The sequence below is a fragment of the Pygoscelis adeliae genome, unplaced genomic scaffold (assembly GCF_000699105.1).
Source record: "Pygoscelis adeliae isolate BGI_AS28 unplaced genomic scaffold, ASM69910v1 Scaffold46, whole genome shotgun sequence".
Classification (NCBI taxonomy): Eukaryota; Metazoa; Chordata; class Aves; order Sphenisciformes; family Spheniscidae; genus Pygoscelis; species Pygoscelis adeliae.
Window position 1 is genome coordinate 903,996 of NW_008824931.1, and position 20,881 is coordinate 924,876.

Here is a 20,881-nt window from a genome sequence, read left to right on the forward strand (position 1 = left end):
TTATTTAAGGGCGGCGGGGAGGCAGCGCAGCCTGCCCGGGCCGTTTGGTGCCATTTCACTCGCTGGCTGCGGTGCAGAAAGTACAGCTGTGCGAGGAAATTGGTTAACGAGGAGAGGACGGCCTGCACCAGCCTCCGCTCGCAGAGGTCCAGCAGCCCCTCGCACCAGCACGTCAGTTACTTACAAATATGCATTGCCCGGGCGATGTTTTCCAAGTTTTATTTTCCTCTTTCCTTTATATGTTCAATTCCAGAAAGAAACGTAGTATGTCAGTGGCTCAAATAATTTAAACTGCGTATTAGAACTGTAATTTGGCGGGGGGGGGGGGGGGGGGGTGGTGGTGTTAATACTATGTACAAATTTCTGTCCGATAATGCCCTACGATATTACATTTATTAACAGGCAACAGTTCCCATCCTGACAATTTACAGTGCAAGTTCCGAGAAAGTTTCTTTACGCAGCGTAGCATTACTTTTACATTCTTTAAATAGCAAATGATAGGTACATCTCTGGAGCTAGCTGAGTTTTGTAGCTGCTCGGCTCCCAATTTGGGATAGAATGGCTACAAATACTGAAGGGGGGCAGGAAACAAATTTTGCAAGCAGTGGAGTCACCATGACAAAAAATAATTTGTTTTTATTTTAGATTCAGATTTCATTACTGCACTCAAACTACTACAACTGGGCTTTGAGTTATTATACAATCCAAACTGTTTCAATCAGAAACTCTAAGACTCAGTGTGCAATGATTATTATTAATAATAATTAGCTCCTTGGTTTCTTGATAGAAAAAGGCTATCAACAAGCATTTGTTTAACCACAACAAAAGTATAATTAGCTTATCCCACTTAGTAAATCTGTATGCATGCCAACTCATACCAAACTGCTACTTTTACAAAAAATTGCAATAATACAGATCATTTTTCCAGTCCTTTTTGCACAAAATTTATTTACAATGTATACATAAATGCTCCATGATGGGACTATGGAAAAAAAAAATGCACACATGACTGATGTCTTGCCCAGAAAGAAAGTCAACATATTAAAAATAAATCTTCAGTCCATGTTTCGAGCTGCATAAAACAGGAAGTGATGTACAAGGTGGTGGTTGCTGCATGGGGACAAGGATGCTCTGATGTGACAATTAGGCTTCAAATACACTGCCTTTCCGTTTCCATGCTTCCTCCTACCAGTCTCCTTAAGACACTGCCTGCAACAGCTGATTAATCATTGTTGATGACTGCAGTTTTTCCCATCCTTCCCGATTTACATCTGTTCAGGCCAATTCAAATATGGTGAGTAAATGAATTAGACATGCAAATTCACGCCCCAGGCTAGAAAGAGAGAGAGGGAGAGAGGGGGAGAAAGGGAGAGAAAGGGAAGAAAGACAGACAGAGAGAGCGAGGAGGGGAGAGGGGAGAGAAAGAGAGAGTGTGCATGGCTGAAATCCTAGGATAGAAGAAAGATTCTTCTGCCTGACATAGTTATTTTAATGCTCTAAAAATCCTGCAAATAAGCCCTTTCTGTCATTTGCAGGAAAAGTGTAAGGCTTCTTTTTTTAATGTAAGGAGGCTTCTGGAGGAAGTGAAGAGCTATGGAAACAACACACATAGTGTGGAAAAATTTCACATTTTTTTTAAAAAATCTATAAGAAACAACGTAATATGGATAACAGTATAATAGCATTTTACAATATTTCACTCTTTGTTCTCTTAATGTCTTATATAGGTATTTAGCATGTCCCCAGAAGTTGACTTCGGTTGGTGTTTTCCTGCTTTTCAGGGTCCCTGTGAAGAATCGGAACGTCCCTTGGTCCAAAGTTGACGCCAAGAACTCCATAGTCATTGCAGAAAGACAATGTTTGAAATCTACCGTCGCTGCAGACGTGTATTTCCCTTAAGCTACTGAGCATCAATGTCCATCACTTGTCCGCTCACTGCCGGCTCGCCGGTATGAAGCATTGTGGGGCTTGATGCTGACATGGGCATTCCAGGGTGGGGTGGTCCTCCATGCATCATCATCGCTGGGTGGTGAGGGTGTCCAGGAATGTAGGTATGCATGGGGGGGCCATGACGCAGCTGAGCGGGATGGGGGGGCATCTGGGGTGGGGTATAGCTTGGCTGTCCCATATTCATACCCATTGGACTACCCCGAGACACATAATCCCCTGGCATACTTTGCAGCCCTGCGGAGAGAAAGAGGCAGTGGTGAGCGGTGGGGACCGGCTACCGACATTGGGCCGTGAAGCTCCTTCGCTCGGGCATGGGAAGGCCGGGCTTGAGCCAAAGGTGGGACGTGGAGTCACGGGCGCGCGAGTGCAGTTGCCTTTGTGGGATCCAAGCCTACGTATGGACTCACAACGATGGCAACGGGAACGATTCCCAGGTCAAAAAGAACATTCCCCCCCCTCAAAATGGGATGTTAAAGAGAGATAAATGGTTTTATCTCCCAAAAGAGAGATAAGCACTTTCTGCTTTTACAGTTAGGAACGTATGCGATGGGAGACGCTTCTGGTCTAGAAGTGTGCCAGAGGCAGAGCCAGCCCAATGATGACTAACGTCACACGGCTGGTGGTGGCACCAAGCCGGGGAAGCCCTGCGAGGGCTCCCACCCATCCCCCGTGGCCTTGCTCCAGCTACCCACCGCCGTCTCCCTGCTTGTAAAAGCATGCTGGGAATACAAGGCGGGGAATCCGTAGTAGTTAATGAGGGGCTTGGGAGGAGAGATGGGTTAAATCGGCGTTGAGGTTTATCAACAGTTATTTATCTAGCTCTCGAGCCCGATCACTTGGAATTTGTCCCAAGTATCTGTGCCATTCAAACAGACGCTATACAGCAAGCACATACATCGCTGAACAAAGGCCTCATACGAAGCCGAAATTGATAGGATTACTAAGGACGACTGTTAAATCAAACCTGTATTTTTAAACGCATTAAAAAAAAAATATATATATAACCAATAACAATTATCAATTAATTCTTTCCCCCTGCTCACTTCTGTCCGAAAAAATCAGACGCGCAACTCAGTCAACCTTTCAGTGGGTTTGAGAGAACAATAAGAAAAAAATTGGACCTAAAACAATAAAACCTCCTGCTTTCCGTGGGCCTCTGCCTTCTGCTTGGATTGCTGTAGCTGATGGGAACTGACAGGTGTATTGTTTCGGAGAGCTATAAGCTCCATAATCATCAAGGGTGAAAGGCATACGCTATTGCTAAGTAGGTTCAATTGGCTTTAGTTCTAAGTAAGAGCGCGCTGTGAATGCGCTGAACACCTTGGAATCAGGTCTCAAGGCTCTAGCAATGAATAGCTGCTTAATCTAGCCTAAAGGAACAGTTTTGAACTAATGAAAATTGCTTATAAAATATACTGTACTCACAGCTCTTTAATCAAAAAAGATGATAATATTTTTTGTAATAACCTATTAATTTAATTGGTCACGAAGCATAAAATACATCATTTAAATTTAATTGACCCAGAAACTAAGAAACAATATTTAAATTAACTAAGCTAGAAATTTCCATGATGAGGTAATAAGGCTGTTGCATTCCCAAGCTCAGAGGAATGTTTTCACAGCTAATTGTTAAAACTTAGTTTTGACTTGCGCCCAGAGAAGACGACTATGAAATACACTTGGCCTGGGTAACTTCAAGCCCTCCGTTAATATAGGCTGGGGGCACAACAAAGATGCTGAAATAACTGCTTTTAACTCCAGAAAGAAAGCGAAAGGAACAGAATCGGGCACCATTTAAACATGGTACCGGTGCCTCGGTGTTTCAAACTGCTTTACTCTTTTAAAAAAAAAAAACCCTAAAATTTGTATAATGTTTTTTCCCCTACAAAAAGACAAGAGGGGAAAAAAAAAAAAAAAACCTGGGACAGTTTTTCTAGGCTTTCTTCGCAAGGCCTGCCACTGAAGATTGCATTAATGATCTCTATTTTTGTATACTGAATAAGTCAAATCCATTTGTCACACTGCAAGTGATGGCATACTTAATTTGGATATAGTCAATTAGCCTGGGCTAAGCTCCATAGCCTGCTGCGCACACCTCTATTTTGTATTCTCTCTTTTTCCTTTGCCACACGTAATCCCATTATGATGGACAGACAAAGAGAAATAAACTTGGAAAAAAAAATAGAAATCAAAGTTTCATCCATTGCCTTCCAAAACACAACTAAGTGAAGCCACCGGTTTTTTTGTTGTTTTTTTTTTTTTACCTACAAGAAGTCTCTGTTTGGCTTTTTTGGTGTCTTGCAGGTTAGCGGGAGAAATGTAACTCATGCATCAACTGCGGTTAGACAGATTTATGACACTTTGGGGACATGCTCTTTCCTCTCCCTGCGCTGCTGCAGACCGCTTACATTTTGCAAATCAGTCTGTTGCCAAGACGACGGGCTCCCCCACCTCCCCGGCTGCTTCTTGTTTTGTCATGTGCTCGGGGATGGATAATAGCATCAATGTATGGCGGCGTCGATGTACGGCGGCGTCAATGTACGGCGCGCGCGCGCACACGGGGGCGGGGGGGGTTTTGGGAGCTTGGAAAGCTTGAGCTGAACCGGAGGGAGAGAAACCCGAAGGAGCCCAGGCGTAGGATGGATGGATGGAAAGGAAGGAACAAGCATGAGGCTATGGGCAGGGAGAACATAGGGAAATGCAAGGAGACAAATATCCCTCGGACAAAGTGAGAACAAAGACCCCGTTTGTACTTACTTCCCCCTGGCTTTGCCATTGGTTACCTAGGTGAAGGTTACATGTAGTGCCACTGCCCCTCCATGCCCATATTCATGCCCATTCCACTCATAGGTCCTAGAGGGAGATAAAAATCCAAGAAGATGCCAGAGAATGAGCAAAGTCAACAGATAGTGCCAAAAGCCCCTTTCCAAAACACAGCACGGCAGAGGGCCCAGGACCACTCGAGCGAGAAGATGCCTGGTTTCCCTCGGCGGTGTTGAAGGCAGGCAGAAGACAGGCGAGGCAAGGCAGGCAGCTGAGACGACGGCGGAGGGCGGAGGTGCGGTTACCTGCGGTGGCGCGACCGAGGTCACCCATCGGTGGGCGACGCTCCCCCGGGGGCTTACCTGGCGCTCGGATGCCCATGTGCTGCTGGCCGTCCATCACGAAACCTCCCATCGGCTGCCCGTCAGGGTTATAGGGTGTTCCTTGACTTACTGGAAAAGCGCAGAACATTGCTTTTTAGCGACAGCCAAAAGGGTCACCTCTTCTCACGGCGTCAAGACACAACCCCCCCACCCACGGACTCCGTGAGACGGCTATCGATGCTGGCTCTAAAAAGAGGGAAAAACATCTACTGTTCGAATTTAGCGGCCGGGCTAACAAGCTTGCTTAGTTTTGGCTTAATTTCCTACTGTGAGTTTGGAAATGAAGTTAGCGATCCGAAATCGCGAGACATGAGGAGCCTCGGCTCCAGCTGCTCCCACTGCTGCCGTCAACGCAAAGACCTGTATAGGAGCCGGATTTTATGGCTGGAATAGTCACACTGAAATCGCAGTGTGTTAAATTACGCCCGTGTGCCTTTCTAAGAGCAGGACCTGAACACGTCTGTGCCAGGTATTTACCTCTAATGACAAAATAATCGAATGTACTCGAAGAGGAAGCGTGGCCCAAAGGCATCTTGGACAACGATGGATTTGGATAGTTTGGCAGCAAGACTCAGAAAACAAAACCAACTGGGAGTAATAGGCTATTCCTCGATGGTAAATACCCACACAGAGCCGCGAGCCAAGACCCCAGACAGAACCGGCACGGGAAATCTTAAGATTCTAAAATAAAAAAAAATAAACACCCCCCCCCCCCCCCCCAAGTAAACCCCAAACACGCAGCGATCCCAAAAGACAGCTACTAAAAAGAAGAGACGAGGGACAAAAGGACCCTATACAAGTACCACGGCCTGAACTCGAGGTTTTAACTGTACATTAAAAGCTGGCTTCAGAAGTAAGCTGCCTTGGGTTATTAAAGCACATAAAGCTCTACCTCATTGAATGTCTTTGAACTTTACTGAGTCCCACAAGCGATTCTGACCCCTTTGCCCTTTTGACAGGTAATAAAGTTTACAGCAATTCCACACCAAGCCATGCACCAGGGAGTGGTCACAGGAGCAGAAGGAGCTGGGAAGGAAAACTCAAAACAACTACCAAAAAACCCAGAAATAACTTTCATTCCGAACGTGTACGGAAAGTCCGGTCACGGAGCGGATCATTTTAGTTTCTTTTTTTGAATTTTCAATGTCTTTTTTTCCCCTGAATATTTTAATCATGTTAAAATGATTAGGGTTGCAATGAAACAAAGCTGGTTGTGTTTTAATTGTCAATCACTCCCAGCATTCATTTCTCATTTATTTACCAGGTAATGGACCTCCCGGTGAATGGCTTGAGGATGGTTTTCGCCTGCGTGACTTGAATACAGTTACTATTGGGGACTTGCCTGCTCGATTGGACTGGTCTATCATGGGCTGAACTATTCTTCTTCTAGCATTAATAAACCTGCAACAAAAAAGAGGAAAGCAAACGGTTATGGAAGGGACGACTTCCACCCGTCCCCAAGCCCTCTCGCCCCGCCGCGGTGCTCTCCGTCGGGCTGCGTGCGGATGCAAATACTGCGAAACCTCTAACCCCGATGACCTTTGAGAGTACGAGCTTGGGGCTTCCGAGCTGATTTATGTTTGCCTGCTTTTTACCACAGTCGGACACTTCCATTTCATCTTTTCATGGGGGAATTAGCCGAGTTTTCAGGAAACAATACCGGCAACGCTCTTCTCAGTTCAGAACAGGGCACAAAAAAAATGGGTGAAGCCGTCGAGATGCTCGTGAGGGCATCTGCTACCTCCCCCTCATTAGTGCCATTTCTGCCTTATGTCCTCTGACTTCTTTTTCCGATTTTTTTTATCAAAACCTGCCCCTACCTCTTGCAAACCTAATTCCCTTTTAATGCCCACTATTAAGATAATGAACTGTGATGGCAGAACCCCATCAAATGAGGGAGCGTCTGGAGTTTTATCACCGCTAAGTCACACTGCTGGGGACTTCAGAGCCGTGCATTCCTCCTAGCCATTTCTTGGTGGGTTCCCCCCCCCTCTTTATGCAAAGTCTGAGGGGTCAAGGCGAGGTCATAGCTTTACAGTAATTGAATTTATAATCCTGTTTTCTCCAGCTAGGCCTGACCATTTACAGCAAACATCTTGTTAAACCGTAATTACTGGACTACTGAAAATTCCCCCCGAACAATGAAAAGCAGATCTTTGGAAATAAAAAAAAAGGTACGGTCGTTTTTAAAAACAGCCATCTGCAACCGTACTCCTTGCGTTTTTGTAGCTTTTCGCCTCAGTTAGTCTTGCAATGCTTATTTGGGAAAGAAATATTCAAAATAATTTGGAGCAAAACAGAAGAAGGTCACAAGTGCCCCGGTCTCCTCTGCGGGCAGTCCTCGTGGCACTGAAATCAGGAGGCTCAAAACCGTGGCTGGGAACCTGTCTGAAGAGCGTTAGAACTTCTCTTGTGGTTTCGCTCATCAGAAAGCTTAGTTAGAAACCATTTGGAAAACATCTCCTTCAAGATTTAATCACGGCAAAGCCTTATAACCAGGCTTTACATTCTTTACGAGAGAGAAAAAGAATAATAAAAGCGTGTATGCCACAATATTTACTAGTAAAGGAAGAAGCGTGAGCGTGGATAAAACCACACTACACTTGCAAAACGCAATGGGAAAGTCCACAAAGGGCTACTTGGTGCTTGTTTTTGTTGCCTTTGCTTGGGGTGGCTTAGCAGGAGCCCTCCCACCCCAGAGATAAAGCCACCAGGACCTTCCCGCGGGAAGCAGCTCTGCCCACCCATTCCCCTACACCGGCGGGGAGAGGAATTGCAAACCACCGCCCCGTGCTGTTTGTTTTGCCCTCATCAAAGGCCAGCACAGCGATTTCGGTCTCCTCCTATCTCCCGTTCCCGACTGACTCCCATTACCCAAACTCCCGCAAAAATTAATCAAGATGTTGAGTCCTAATCAAACCTGTCTCAACAAAATGGGCTCAAAGGCACCAATTCCGGGTGCTGATCTGGAAACCTTACACCTGAACTAGGTCATGTTTTGTCAGCAACAGTATTGGATCAGTTTTTCTACACATTGCCAATACCACCACCACCCCCCTCCAGCAAACGGTGTTGCAAATCAGTTTATCATTATCTTGTACAAACCATGAAAATTAGAATCATGTGAGCAGAAGGTTAGACTAATTCTCCTTTCTCATTATAAGCACAGGTGTAGCACAAACACCATGCGAAATAAGCAATTAAAAAAAATCTGCTTTTTTTCCCCCATTAGCTGCCTTAGCGCCATGACCAATTAGAAAATTGTTTATTATCTGTAATCTGCATTTGCAGAAAGCAATTTTCACAGTAACTCTCCTAAGTAAAACAACAACACAAAACCCCAGTGTCCCAGCCATTTCCTTCTGCAAGCCTGGCAGGCTCTTGCTGTGTTTACTCCATCCTTCTCCTGCCCGACTGCCAGGACCTGTTACTGTGGCAGGAGGGGAGGGTTTTTGGTAGCCGTGAGATTGGCTGGTCACGGAAACCTTCAGTTGCCAAAAGCTTTTACCCCAAAGAAACCCTGAGCAACAATAAGCATGCACGCCCCAACTTCACAACCGTCTCTTCCTTCTCCTCCAAACTGCAAGCGCTTTTGGTAAGAAGGGGGGCTCATTAGTAAACTATATAGCTAGAATAATAAACTACATAGCTAGAATTTACCAATAATTATCCACAAGACGTGCCTAGAGTAAAACATATTCTCACCTGTTTGCCCCACGCTATCGCTCGGGATATCTGCTCTAAGAACATTTTACACACAGGTACTTAACAGTTATCTTCTTCCTACGCATTCATATAAGTATTTTCTATAAGTAGCAATTCTGCCAAACAGCCCAGTGTTTGGATCTCTTCAGGGGGAATTCAGACGCAAGAACATTTTCCTTCTGGGCAAAGTAATAAAATGACATTCTCGCTCCTCCCACTAGAAGTCAAACGGAGGTCAGCTCCCCATCCTTGTATCTGTTTAAATAAACTGGTCCAGCTGTTTGTTTCCAGGATGCCCTTTAACCTTCTGTCCCATCCTCCCTGCCTTTGTAACAGAACGCTTTACTTTGCATTATAGTAGACTCCAAACCACTATGCATTAAAAAAAAAGAAGAAAGTATTCACTTTCAAGTTTCTTCCTGCATCCCAAACCTGGAATTCGTAAGAACCCATCAGATTAAAACTATTAATGTGGCTTGCCTTGAGAGAGCACAATGCAGCGCTGTTACGTTTATAAATCACATTTGAGAACTCTTTGCAAGCAAAATTGCGAATTAGCTGTAGCTGCGGAAATAGACAGGCACGGGGATAATTTCTTCATACTCTCTGTTTTTTTCTTTGATAGAAGGGCCAAGATCTTTTGATCACTCTTTGAATTTCCAAAGAGCCAGGCTGACGTAACACCAGCAAAAATGATGGAACAGAAAAGCTAACAGGAAAAATCTCACTGCCCCTTTTCCCGTATGTTCACATTCACCTATGTTAAGACAAAGAAATCCCAAATCACTCTAATTTTTAAAAGTTCAGAGGAATCAGGACCTAAAAATGCTATTTGCATATTAAGTGCTACTCAAATGGAGTATTGTCAAAATACAACTCTGCATAAAAATTAAGTTAATGATTAAGACAGCCACATAACCTTACTCGTCTGAGTAAAGACCCGCACAGGCTCAAAGACTTGCGTAAAGTATTTTTCCCCATACCAGTGCTCTATGCGTTGGTACCTTTGTTCCAATGTGGAAGGGGTTTGTTGGTTTGGGTTTTTTTCCCCGAAAGAGCAGAATCAATAGCGGCACAAACAACATGAGATCCCTCAGTGTACAAGTTGTACCCATCTCCCTGCCCACGGGGAGCTGAGAACTCTGCAAAACAATGCTTTGGGTTGCTTTTTTTTGCTTTTTTTTCTCCTTTTTTTTTTTGCAAGGGGAAGGATCTGGCATGGAGGAAACATTTGAACAGTTGGGCAAACACAGAAGTTTAAAGTATTTATTATTTTTTTCAAGCTAACTTTTCCTTGCCCTTTTGGATACACGAGATTGCGCTTTCCACCGTGTCCCAAAAAGCGAGAAAAAACCAGCTATTCCACCTGCATAACCCTAAAGAGGAGGAGGAAACCCTCTTTTCTCCAATTTGGATTTTACTAGGATGTTTTCTCTTAGGCTTCTCGCCCGGGCTCTGTCTCCAGAGGTCACTGTCCGTCTCCCCGGTTGGTGCATCACCGGCCCCACGGGTGAGATCCAGCCCCGGCCCCGGGGATGCAGCAATCCGCCTCTGCACTCTGACCTTCAGCTTGGCTGCCCTCGCTGCCACGCACAAGTTTTGTTTCTTCTCAGCGAGAGGCGGCATGGCTGGTGATGACAAAAGACTTATTTTAGTTGGAAATTGGCTACAATAATAGCAGCCAGAGAGCAAGGATTTTCGGAGGGTCACCAAACCCTCCAAAAGGCACAGCTCGCTAAGGCTCAGGTTACAGCCCGAGTGACATTTTCCGCACAGATCTGTTCTTTCTCCCTTCCCCTTGTATTTCACTTCTGTTGAGTGAATAAAACAAGACCTTCCTCCGCTGTCACGAATTTCCAAAGTCACCTTTGCTCAAGAATCGTAAGAGCGATTGCGGGGACTTCCAATTTGCAGTCTTTGAATGAAATTTTCCAGGACCAGCTGTCGGAAAGGAGATGCTGAGACTTAGCGATATATTGAATTTTTCTCTCCCCCAGCCCTCCCAAATGAGGAGTTTCACACCATTACTGACTTTTGATACTTGGGAGTTGCAGGCTGCTCCCTCTCAATATTGTCCCAAAGCGCCACATGCGACAGCAAGCCAGAAGTCTGTGTATCAACAGCAGTGCCAAGAAATTCCCCAAAATCCCTCTGCCTTGTTTTCTCCTTGAGCTCCTTCTAGCAAACCAGGCATAAGGACGATGAGAAAGCCCATAGTACCTACAAACCCCAGTGCTAAAATCTCTCTTGTCCCTCTGAAAAAAATAGTGTCCCTCTTGACAACAAACAAATCATCATTTTTTTTATAACAGACGCCAAAGTAACCAGAGCCCTTCAAACTGGCAAATAATTCACTTGTAAAACCAGCCGTACTTTTTTCTGCATACTGGGATCCTTCATTTATACAGCAGTGAAACAACCTTCTCCATTCAGCACTTAATTCCTCAACGCTTAACAGGTTTATCTCTAATAAAAACAATTTAAATGGAAAGTGTGCTATAAACCAGGATTATTACACTTCAGTAACTGCTTTATTCCTTATTTTAACATATTTTCATTTTTTCCTGTGTATTTGTTTTCCAGAGCTTTTCAAGGGTCAGTTAAAGAAAAGAAAAAAAACCTTAGAAATTATTTCACCAAATACTTTCAAATGTTTTAAAAACAGCCTTAAAAATAGCAAGCTCCCTCTGTAATTATGAACAGAAAAAATAACTGCAGACTTTTGAATAGTAATCACATCTCCCCATCCCTAAAAAGAGAAATAAATGTTAAAAGAGTGCTTACTGCCGTTATTAGAAAGTTCTGATCCTGAAGTCAGTTAGTGAGCTTAATGACCCGTAACTACCAGTCATTAGCAAACCATGCTCTCTGTACTCCCTTTATTTGTAAAGAAAAAAAAAATCCAAGACACTCGAGAAACTTTGTTCAATTTAAAGTCAAACCTTATGAAGTCATGTTTGGCAACTTTTCTTGCTTTCTCCTCCTCCGAACCGAAGACAGTTCGGGACTGCAATACATCATTTACAACACTAAATGGAGGTAGGGAGGGAAAAGAGCACACGGGTTGCTAACCGCCCACTCCAGACACGTAATATTGGAATATACTCCAAACGCAGCGAGTCCATCCATCAGGAGGATTGGGAAGGTCTCCTGAAAGCTCTCCTCTCCCTCCCTCCTCCGCTGGCAGCACCAGTGCCAGGGACTGCATATAGGGCTGGGGGTGTCGCAAGACAATATTGAAGAGCGAACAAATAAAATACTATGCAAAAACCAGTGATGAAAAACCACTAATTAGCTGACAAATTTGATGTAAAGCACTAATGAAAGCCATGTGTGGTTCTGCAATTTAGTTTTAAAAATAGCTTCTGACTTCAAGCATTACTATGTGACCCCACCGATGGATTCATGTTGTGCATTCAGAAAAGTTGCTTTAAAGCAGGAGAGTGCTATTGAATCTCTCGCAAGCCAACCCTGCTAATGTAGCGAGCATATTGAGTGCAAAAATAGAAAGCAGAGAGATGGGATCAGGTATGCGCTCCTTGTAAGAGAGCTGGCTATGCCCTACATTTTGGCCGGCCCAACATGCACCAGGCTCTACCTCTGGCCACCTCCTGTGCTTCCTCTTCTCCCAAGCCCTTAAGCCCTGCTTCCCCTCCTGCTCCATACCATGCTTTCTTCTCAAATCACCACGGGACGCATCCCGCCTCCAAATAAACAGACCAGATTTGGTGGAGCACCCTGCCACCAGCCCCATGGTGTCGACACCACGCAGCTGCGGTGACCGCCTCGGGATGGCAGCAAGCCCTGTGGTGGCTCGTGCTCTTGGCACAGAAGGGATGGCTGATGGCTTTCCATCAAGGTAGGACCCACAAGCTCTTGGCCCTGCTCTTCCCTTGGCCCAAACGCTCCCCTCACCCCACCTCTGTGCAGGGCTCACGGCTGGTGGCTGCTTGATGGGTCTTTCTAGAAGAAAGCTGGGCAGGAAACACTTTTCCCATCTTGCAAAATTTTCCCTGTTCCCCAGCAGGATAGAGCTAAAGCCTATTTGTATTTATTTAGCTAGTTCTGAATGAAAAACAAGGGAGGGACTTGCTAGAGAGGAGTGAAGAGCCCGGGGAAGGGCTCCCTGGAGATGCTCCTCCCTGCTCTGCCCATCTCCAGTGCCCTCCCACATCATAGGCAAGCTGCTGTTGGCCTTTCTGGTACTCTCTCCTCCTTCTCCTCCTCCCCTCCCATCCACAAATCCTACTCAGTCCTCCAAAAAGCTCAGCTGACATGGAAAGTTTCCGGTGAAAATCCGGGTCTGGCATCCGGGCGTCTCCCTGCCGGTGCCAGGGAGACAGAGCAAAGGCCGTGCCGCAGGTCTCGGTTGCACCAGGCAGGGCTCGCAGCAACCTCATTCCCTGACACGGCAATTCCCTCGGGGTGCAAAGCAGATGTAAACTCGCCCTCGGCAGCCAGATGATGTAAGGGGAAATCTTTACATGGCAAAGCGCCAGCGGAGCTGACCTCCCGTCTCTTCCCTGCTCCCAAATCCCAGCGCAGCTGTACTCTGCTGATCTCCGTGTGCCACAATTAGCCTTTAAGGAATATGGCAAGGATTCATCTAGTAGAGCCGCACTAAGGCTGCTCTAACTCACGCCCGGGACAGCTCTGGACCCAACACAACACTGCAGTTGGGTACACAACACGCTACCAGCCAAGATCTTGCCTCCCACAAAAACGCTCTCCCTGCTCAAGGAACGATGCTGTGTAGTTGCTTTTCCACTGCAGATTTGGAGAGCAATTAATCTCAGTGCTATACAGTGCACTGTCTTTGCTGGGATAGAGATGTATATGCTTCAATGTGCAGACCATGCCACAAACCCCAGGACCACCCAAACACTCATGGCAGAGGGCGTGCAGGCTCTCTGCAAGCTTTGAGAGCGGCCCAAGACTGCAACGCACATCTCCCAGCGCGGCGTTTCCTCCCAGCTCTGAGCGGGGTCTGAACCTCAACTTTCCATCTGAACCTTCAGGAGAGCATGTCTGGACTCTGTAACTCAAGTCCTGGTCTAGTGCACGCCATCAGTGCAACACAGCGGCCCGTCTTCAGCACATCACTTCAAACTAATAACCTGAGTCCTGCTCGATGGCAGGGATTACGCTGGGAATGGGTGAGAACTGACCGCAAACTACTCACTGCTTCTTTGAAAACACTCCTCTCTCTTCCAGCAATTTCTTTCTCCTCTGTCGATTCAGCATAACTTCTTATTGAAGGGAATGTAGTATTTGTGAAAGGTGCCTGCATGGTCTCTGAGCTTTCTCCTGCCACACAACTGGTCTAAACACAGGGGTTCCTCCTTTGAGGTCCAAGGCTTTTTCCATACATCAAGTTGGGAGCCTTGTCCAACAGCCTTTTCCCTGTTCACTCCCGCCTATAATGCGTATGGCATGGGAGCTGGAAGCCGTGCCCGGTCCTCCAGCCCAAGCGAAACCAGAGAGGCTGCTCCCACATCTGGCGCTGGTTTAAGTGTGTTCCTGCTAACTGAAGGATGCGAGAAATGCTCTGTCTGTGCTCCTGGACGGATCTCCTCACCCTCCTCGTCTCCAGAAGGCTACTTAAGGAGTATGGAGTAACTCCGTACACTGTCACCCCACACCAGCTCCTCCAGCCTGCGGGACAAGGAGAAGCGAGCCCAGGGTGGCCAAATCAAAAGCCCTGACAAGTGTCTTTGGGGAAAAACACCCCCGGAGCCCCCAAAGAGAAAACATAATGAACCCCTATATGGGACCTGCGATTTGCACATGAAATAGGCTTTGACAACACTCTGGTCTATACCCCGAGACATTGGCTCGGGGCGGAGGAGGGAAGCTGTGATTCCTGTGGTTGCATCCTCCCCACCACTACCGAGACAACAAACACGAGCATGCTGGTGTATTTCGTGTGATGTGGGCACCTGCAAAACTGGTTTGAAATTTTTTTTTTTACTTTTTTTTTTCCCCAGGAACCACAAAAGATACAATTCTGAGTCACAGCCAACCTGAAAAACAACCCCACGCTTCTGGACGAACTCCCCCCCAAGACATTCTACTTCAAAACATTGTTTTCTAACCACTACTAATAACCTACTTTGTAATCTACTTTATCTAAACATAATTTCCCATTAAGTGAAGTAATTCATTTTGCTTATAATCCTACTCCTGACGGCGTTTTATTCAGGGCAGGAGAAAAGACAGCCTCAGAAAAGAACGCAAACAAAACACATACAGGGAGGTCAGAGGAATGTCAAAGATAAAAAGAATTTGTGAGACCATGGGACACAGAAAGCTTAGGGATCAGCCCTCAGATGGTATAAACCACCTTTATAAACCAGGTGAGAAGTCAGACATCTCTGGGATAAATCTGAATTAAAAAGGAGCTATTGCTATTGAGCAATATCATTAGCCAAAAAAGCCACAAGGACTACAGCGCCTGGGCAGGGGAAAAAAAATAACCCATGAAACTGTTACATGACCTAGATTTCGCTGAAGAACTGCGGAAGTAATATTTTTTCAGCAGCATCTGCTGCTGTTTCTTTTCTTTTTTAAAAGTAAAATAAAAGGCAGAAGCCTCGTCAGTGCTAACGCTGGTATAGCCAGCCATACGTCATTTACGCCGAAATCATTTCAGGGCAGGCAGGGCAAAACGCACGCCCTCGAAAGCACGTCCTCGCCCTGCGCCTCTGGCTGTGTTTCATTTTTGAGAAGAGAAAATTGGTTTAGCCAAGAAGGAGGCAACATTTGCCCCATTTTTAATATTTCAGGCTGACTTTTTAACCACTCAGAAAGGCGGTTTGTTTTATGCAGGTGCAGCCCGGAGCTAGCGCCTGATGTAAGTGCGAGAGAGGGTCTCTGAGGGCACCTTTCTCCGCGTGTTGGGTGTTTCAGTTCGCAGCGGTTAATCGCTTTACACCAATCTCAGCAACTGTTGACACAAAATAGGTGGAGATCAGGTCTGTGCAAGCACAAAATACCAGAAAGGCAAACTATATGTAAACACACTTCAGATAGCTATGACAAGAATAGACCAAAACCTGACTTGCAAAGCAATGACAAACCATTACGCTCCCCTTCTCTCTTTTTTTTAATATATTGAGGGTTTTTTGTTGGGGTTTTTTTTGGTATATATCGAGGGTACTTCTCCTGACAAAAGCATCTCTTGCACTGAGGAGGAGCCAAGCCCTGAGAACTGTATTTACAGAAGATGGCGCAGAGCCCTCCCCTTGCTTGCAACATTGCATTTCCACAATACAACAGTGTCCTAGATGGGTTTTTTTTAAAGCCAAACTCTTGTTTTGAGACAATGCACACCTGAATCTCAGCCTTTTTAAATAAAAAGTAGCAACCAAAGCCTTCTGACCCCTATCCTGATCCTGCAGAGCAAAGCTAGGGCAGGAGCAAGCGGCGAATGTTTGCACGGCACCGTTTCATCTTATTTCCCTGACACCTGACAGCGCATTCGTTACAGAATATTAATGCGCCGACTAAAAAAAAGTTTGTCAGGTACAAAACCACCCCAGAAGAGGATGGAAGGCCCAAGGGAAAACAGGATTTTTTTTGGCTGCATATTAACTTCTCAAGTGCCGAGCGCCTTTCGTTAGTCAAGACTATTGGCAGGTAAACCCCGTTTGCACCGTACGATGCTCTGCGGTGGGAACCGACCTTTCTCCCTCTCAAAAAAGCATCTGTGTGAATAAAATAACACCGGTTATTTTATTTGCTCAAAGTTCAGGGCGCCACTAATTAGTCTGTTAGTTCGTGCAAAATGATTCCATGTTTGCTCTTGAAATAAATGGTGTTTCCTCTGCTGGTTTTGCCCAGCTTGAATCCAGGGGATGTCATAGCAATGGTTAGGGGAAACATCCTCCTCTGGTGCTCCTGGATGTCATGACCCCTGTTTTGGGGCAGTTTGGGGCACGCAGAGACTGCCAGGGTCTATCAGCTCTCCAGGGTGAACACCCTTCCCCTTTCCTCTGCTCCACCTGAAATCCCGGAGGCCAAGGGGAGCATTTCGCCAAAAAACCTCTTTATCCACCTCCTCCGAGCATCTGCCCCCTTTGGAAAAAACACTCGTGTTTCGTGCCGAAACTGTATCACTACTCCTTAAACCCGCATGCCGAAACCAAACCCCGCACGTTTAAACCACCGCGCTGTATTTTTAAATGGCTTTACTGAACTAAAAAAAATACCAGCCTAAAATCCGGTGATACGATGGTACCTGATGGCTCTAAATTCACAACTCTTCCCCCTGCAAGCTATTTTCTCAGCTTTTCTAATAATACCTTGGCTGCCTGGCAGCTCTCCAGGGCTGTCTAAGGCAATATGCAAGCTAAACATTTTTTCGCCTGATTTCAATATTTTCTTATGAGTAACTATACAGGATTTTACTTAGTGAGTATTCCTGATTGCTGTAATTTAAGAACAGAGAAATAGACTACAGATGTAATATTATTATTACAATTGGCATTCAAGGTGAAAGGCATAACAATTAGCTAAGACTTAGTGAAAACATAAATGTAAAAATCTGCTTGAAAAGCCCGGCACATGGTACGTTTAGAACAGCTAATTTACCGCACATATTCCAAATTGCTCAAACGGTATAACAATTCACCCAGCAAGATCCTTTTTTTAATGGTTTTCTTGGGGGTTTGTGGTTTTTTGGGGGGCACGATTTTCATGTCTCAAACACCTACTGTCTTATTGTACTCTGGAGTAACAATACGTATTTGTTAAACCTGCAACATATATTCTTTCTTGCTTCCATTTTTCCTGCTTTCGCATATATTCCCATTAGCAAAACAGTGTTTAAATAACATCTGTATACGTATTCTTGAATCACATAAAGAAGAAAAGCAAATAGTTTCCAAAATCTGACGGTTAAGTTTGTATTGTTGAAGTTGAGAGGATAATTTGTGAATGTTTTAACATTTACAAGTAAATAAGTACTTGTATTTACTGTATCTGATTACTGAGAAAAGTATTTGTTATGTTCTTACACAGATTCAAATTGCATCTTGACCTTTTCTCGTTTAATCTGTTTACTGCAACAAAAGCAGTAATAGATACATCTGAAAACACGCAGATATTTTACTTGCCTAGGACTAAAAAACCCTGCATGCGACGTGCTCTGCAAAGTGGCAAACCAAATAGCTTGCCTATTTATTGTAGCCTGCGATCTGGTAGGCAGCGGGGGTGAAAATCCACCCCTGCGTATAAGACGAGCACCTGCTTTTACTATGCTCCCTCCCTGCCGGCCTCCTCCCCCACTTACACCCTAAAAATAGTGCTTAAGTGGGACTAAAGTGGTGCGCTGGTCATGTGCTGGCCTTTTGCTCAGGGTGACTATCACCCTTCGCGAAGGAATTGAGCAAAGCTGATGTCTACGCTCAATGCCCAGCCCCATGAAGGAGCCTTTCCACCCCCTCCAAGGGGCTGACAAGGGGCTCAGCACATGGGAAACACCGGACAACATTATCACTTGGATTTGGGGGTGTCTGAGGTGTGCTTTAGATGCACCGAACCCCAGGCATGCTATGATAAAAAATCACAGCGGGAAAACAGGGGCCTGGGACTGTTTTCCAAAAGGTGGCGGGGTGGAGAGCCATGCAGCCGCTCCTCCGTCCCCTGCACGTCTGCGGAGGTGCGGGCAGGGGCTTCCTGCATCTGCCCCGTCTGCATCTGTCCCCATCTGCATCCCCCCATCTGCCCCATCAGCATCCCCCCATCTGCATCTCTCATCTGCCCCATCAGCACCTTCCCCCGTGCCCCCCATTCGCATCTCCCAATCTGCATCCCTCCCACCTGTCCCATCTGCATCCCCCCATCTGCATCCCCCATCTGCTCCATCCGTAACCCCGCCATCTGCAAGCCGGGCCGGGCACGACCGGCGAGCAGATGGGAAGGACACCCCTCGCAGCGGTGCTCCCCGTTGGTCGCTGGATGCTGGGGAGCAATCCCCCGTGAGAAGGGCAAGATCCTCCTGTCCCCGCCACGCCACCCTGCCTGCCCTTGCTGTGGCAAAGCGCTTCGTCGCCTGCCCCGTGCGACTACAGCAGCAAAGCTCTACCACTGCGGTTACCCATGAGCAAAGAAATGGAAGCAGGAGAGAATTTCCTGCCGGAGGGGAGTTGTGATGGGGCTAAAAGAGTAATAAAGTATTTCTGGGTGTCTGTGCCCCGAGCTGGCTCTGCTACATACAGTAAAGTGGTCTGGTCTTCCTATCGCAAACCCATGTCAGATTTTTCAAACTCATCTTCAGGCTGGTCTTGGAGCCTTTTTAAAATTTCTTCCTTATACAGTTTCAGGAAAAATAACTTCAGCTGTCTCCAAGAATGAGATTAGGGAAATCTACATTATTTGATCATTTTTTCCAGTGTATTGGTTAGGGTTTGGGGTTTTTTTTGCAAACCTAGGAAATTATACACGAAACTGACATTTAAAGAAGCCAAGGTCATAAAATCAAGAACTCAAGAGTTAGGAAACCGTATTACTAGAGCTGCTTGCACCCTATTTTTTAATCTACTTTATACGTAAACAGTTCAGTTACCAGCTCACAGTACAATTTTTGATAGGGCCCAATGCCTCAACCACCCCAATGACAATTATGTTTCTTATAAGAACAAACCAGGGCACTATAATGTAGAAAAATTGATCTCTACAGGAAATAAACTTTGTCAAAGTTGAATGAATAAGGCAGCAAACGGCAAGAAAAGCAAAGCAGTCCTGGCTGAAACAGCTGAACGCTGCACTGGAGAAGAGGATCCAGCTCTGCTGCTGCCTCGGACTGTGCGGGAGCTACCGAGTAAATCATCAAACCCGAACTTTTCACCAGCAGTTACTGATTTCTCACATCTCTGCTCCATACCCAACACTGGAGGTTGGCAATGTAAGACGCCGAGGCACTCAAAACTTGAAGTTTCCACTGCAACTTGGGAGTTTTGGTGGTCGTTGGACCTTAAATGTGGATAACTTGCTGTCATTTTGAGTCATCTCACAGTCCCAGACCAACCCAAAACTGGTGGCTGTGCTGGACCTGAACCTCCCTGAGCCTCACTTCTTCACCTGTGAACAGGGACAACGCTATTCTCTCCCTTTGCAGGGGAACTGTAAAAATATGCAGACCCACAACCTTGTATGCATATATAGGCAAGCGGAGGTCAGGGGAGGACTTGGGTATTACAGCAGTAAGTGCCACAGGAAAGCCCAGCAGTAATTATTAATTCCATCTTCAAGCATGGTTTGAATACAGCTCAACAAACGAAGCACGGAAGAATGAGGGTAAGATAAAATATTGACTAGTGGCTCCATCATTGTCTGGACTGTGCCCTAGATAGCACAAGGGTATTTTGGAAAAAGCAGAACGGAAACACCTAATAAAAGGCTGGAGCTTTAAGGGTTTGAATTTTCAAACTTAATCTTTTTTTTAAGACCATTTTAATGCAGCTGTACACAACTCTAAATAGAGAGATAGTCACATATAGACATGCACATATAGAGAGGCTATATAGGCGCATTATTCTACAAATATACAGACATTTATTTGTGTGTACCTAGACTTTCCTAAAACATAAACAAGCATCTGACACCTAATGCAGCCCTTGATGAGAATTGCTCTCTCTTCTCCGTGGAGTACCACCAGTAATTATTTACCATTAGTTCTTAATGGGAAGAGATTCAGCTGGGATGCAGTAAACAAGAAAACTGTATAGATTGTTCAGTATAGCCTGGCTGGCTCTCAACTGAGGTAAGAAGTGATTGGATCACACCTCCTGGATATTTCAATCACAGTTTTTATCACCGGGGAAAAGTACCTTATTAACTTGTACTTGGTCAGGTCCCTTCCACGTCTGTATATATGCAACGCTGTCAAGATCATACAAGTGCCCCTTCTAGTTCACGTTGCCATGCTTTGAACCCTAAACTGCTGCAGGGTTAAACGACTAACAAGACGGAGACCTGAAGGGTTCGTTTAGACTAACGACATCTCGAACTGCCACCTTCCTACCTGCCATAGATTTTTTTTTTTTTTGCAACAGGGTAAGGGCCTCCCTTTCCCATGA

At 45.6% G+C, this 20,881-nt stretch overlaps 1 protein-coding gene across 1 annotated transcript in view; it reads right to left on the minus strand.

Annotated features, from left to right (window-relative positions):
- Positions 1-613: 613 nt before the first annotated feature.
- The window catches only part of MEIS1 (Meis homeobox 1), a 105,486-nt gene continuing 85,218 nt past the window's right edge, over positions 614-20,881 (minus strand). The window contains exons 8-11 of the mRNA XM_009325015.1: positions 6,439-6,497; positions 5,076-5,165; positions 4,708-4,803; positions 614-2,184 (exon numbers count right to left, since the gene is read on the minus strand). Of these exons, the coding sequence (XP_009323290.1) occupies positions 4,745-4,803; positions 5,076-5,165; positions 6,439-6,497 (208 nt within the window). The 3' untranslated portion in view covers positions 614-2,184; positions 4,708-4,744. The remainder of the gene's footprint in view (positions 2,185-4,707; positions 4,804-5,075; positions 5,166-6,438; positions 6,498-20,881) is intronic.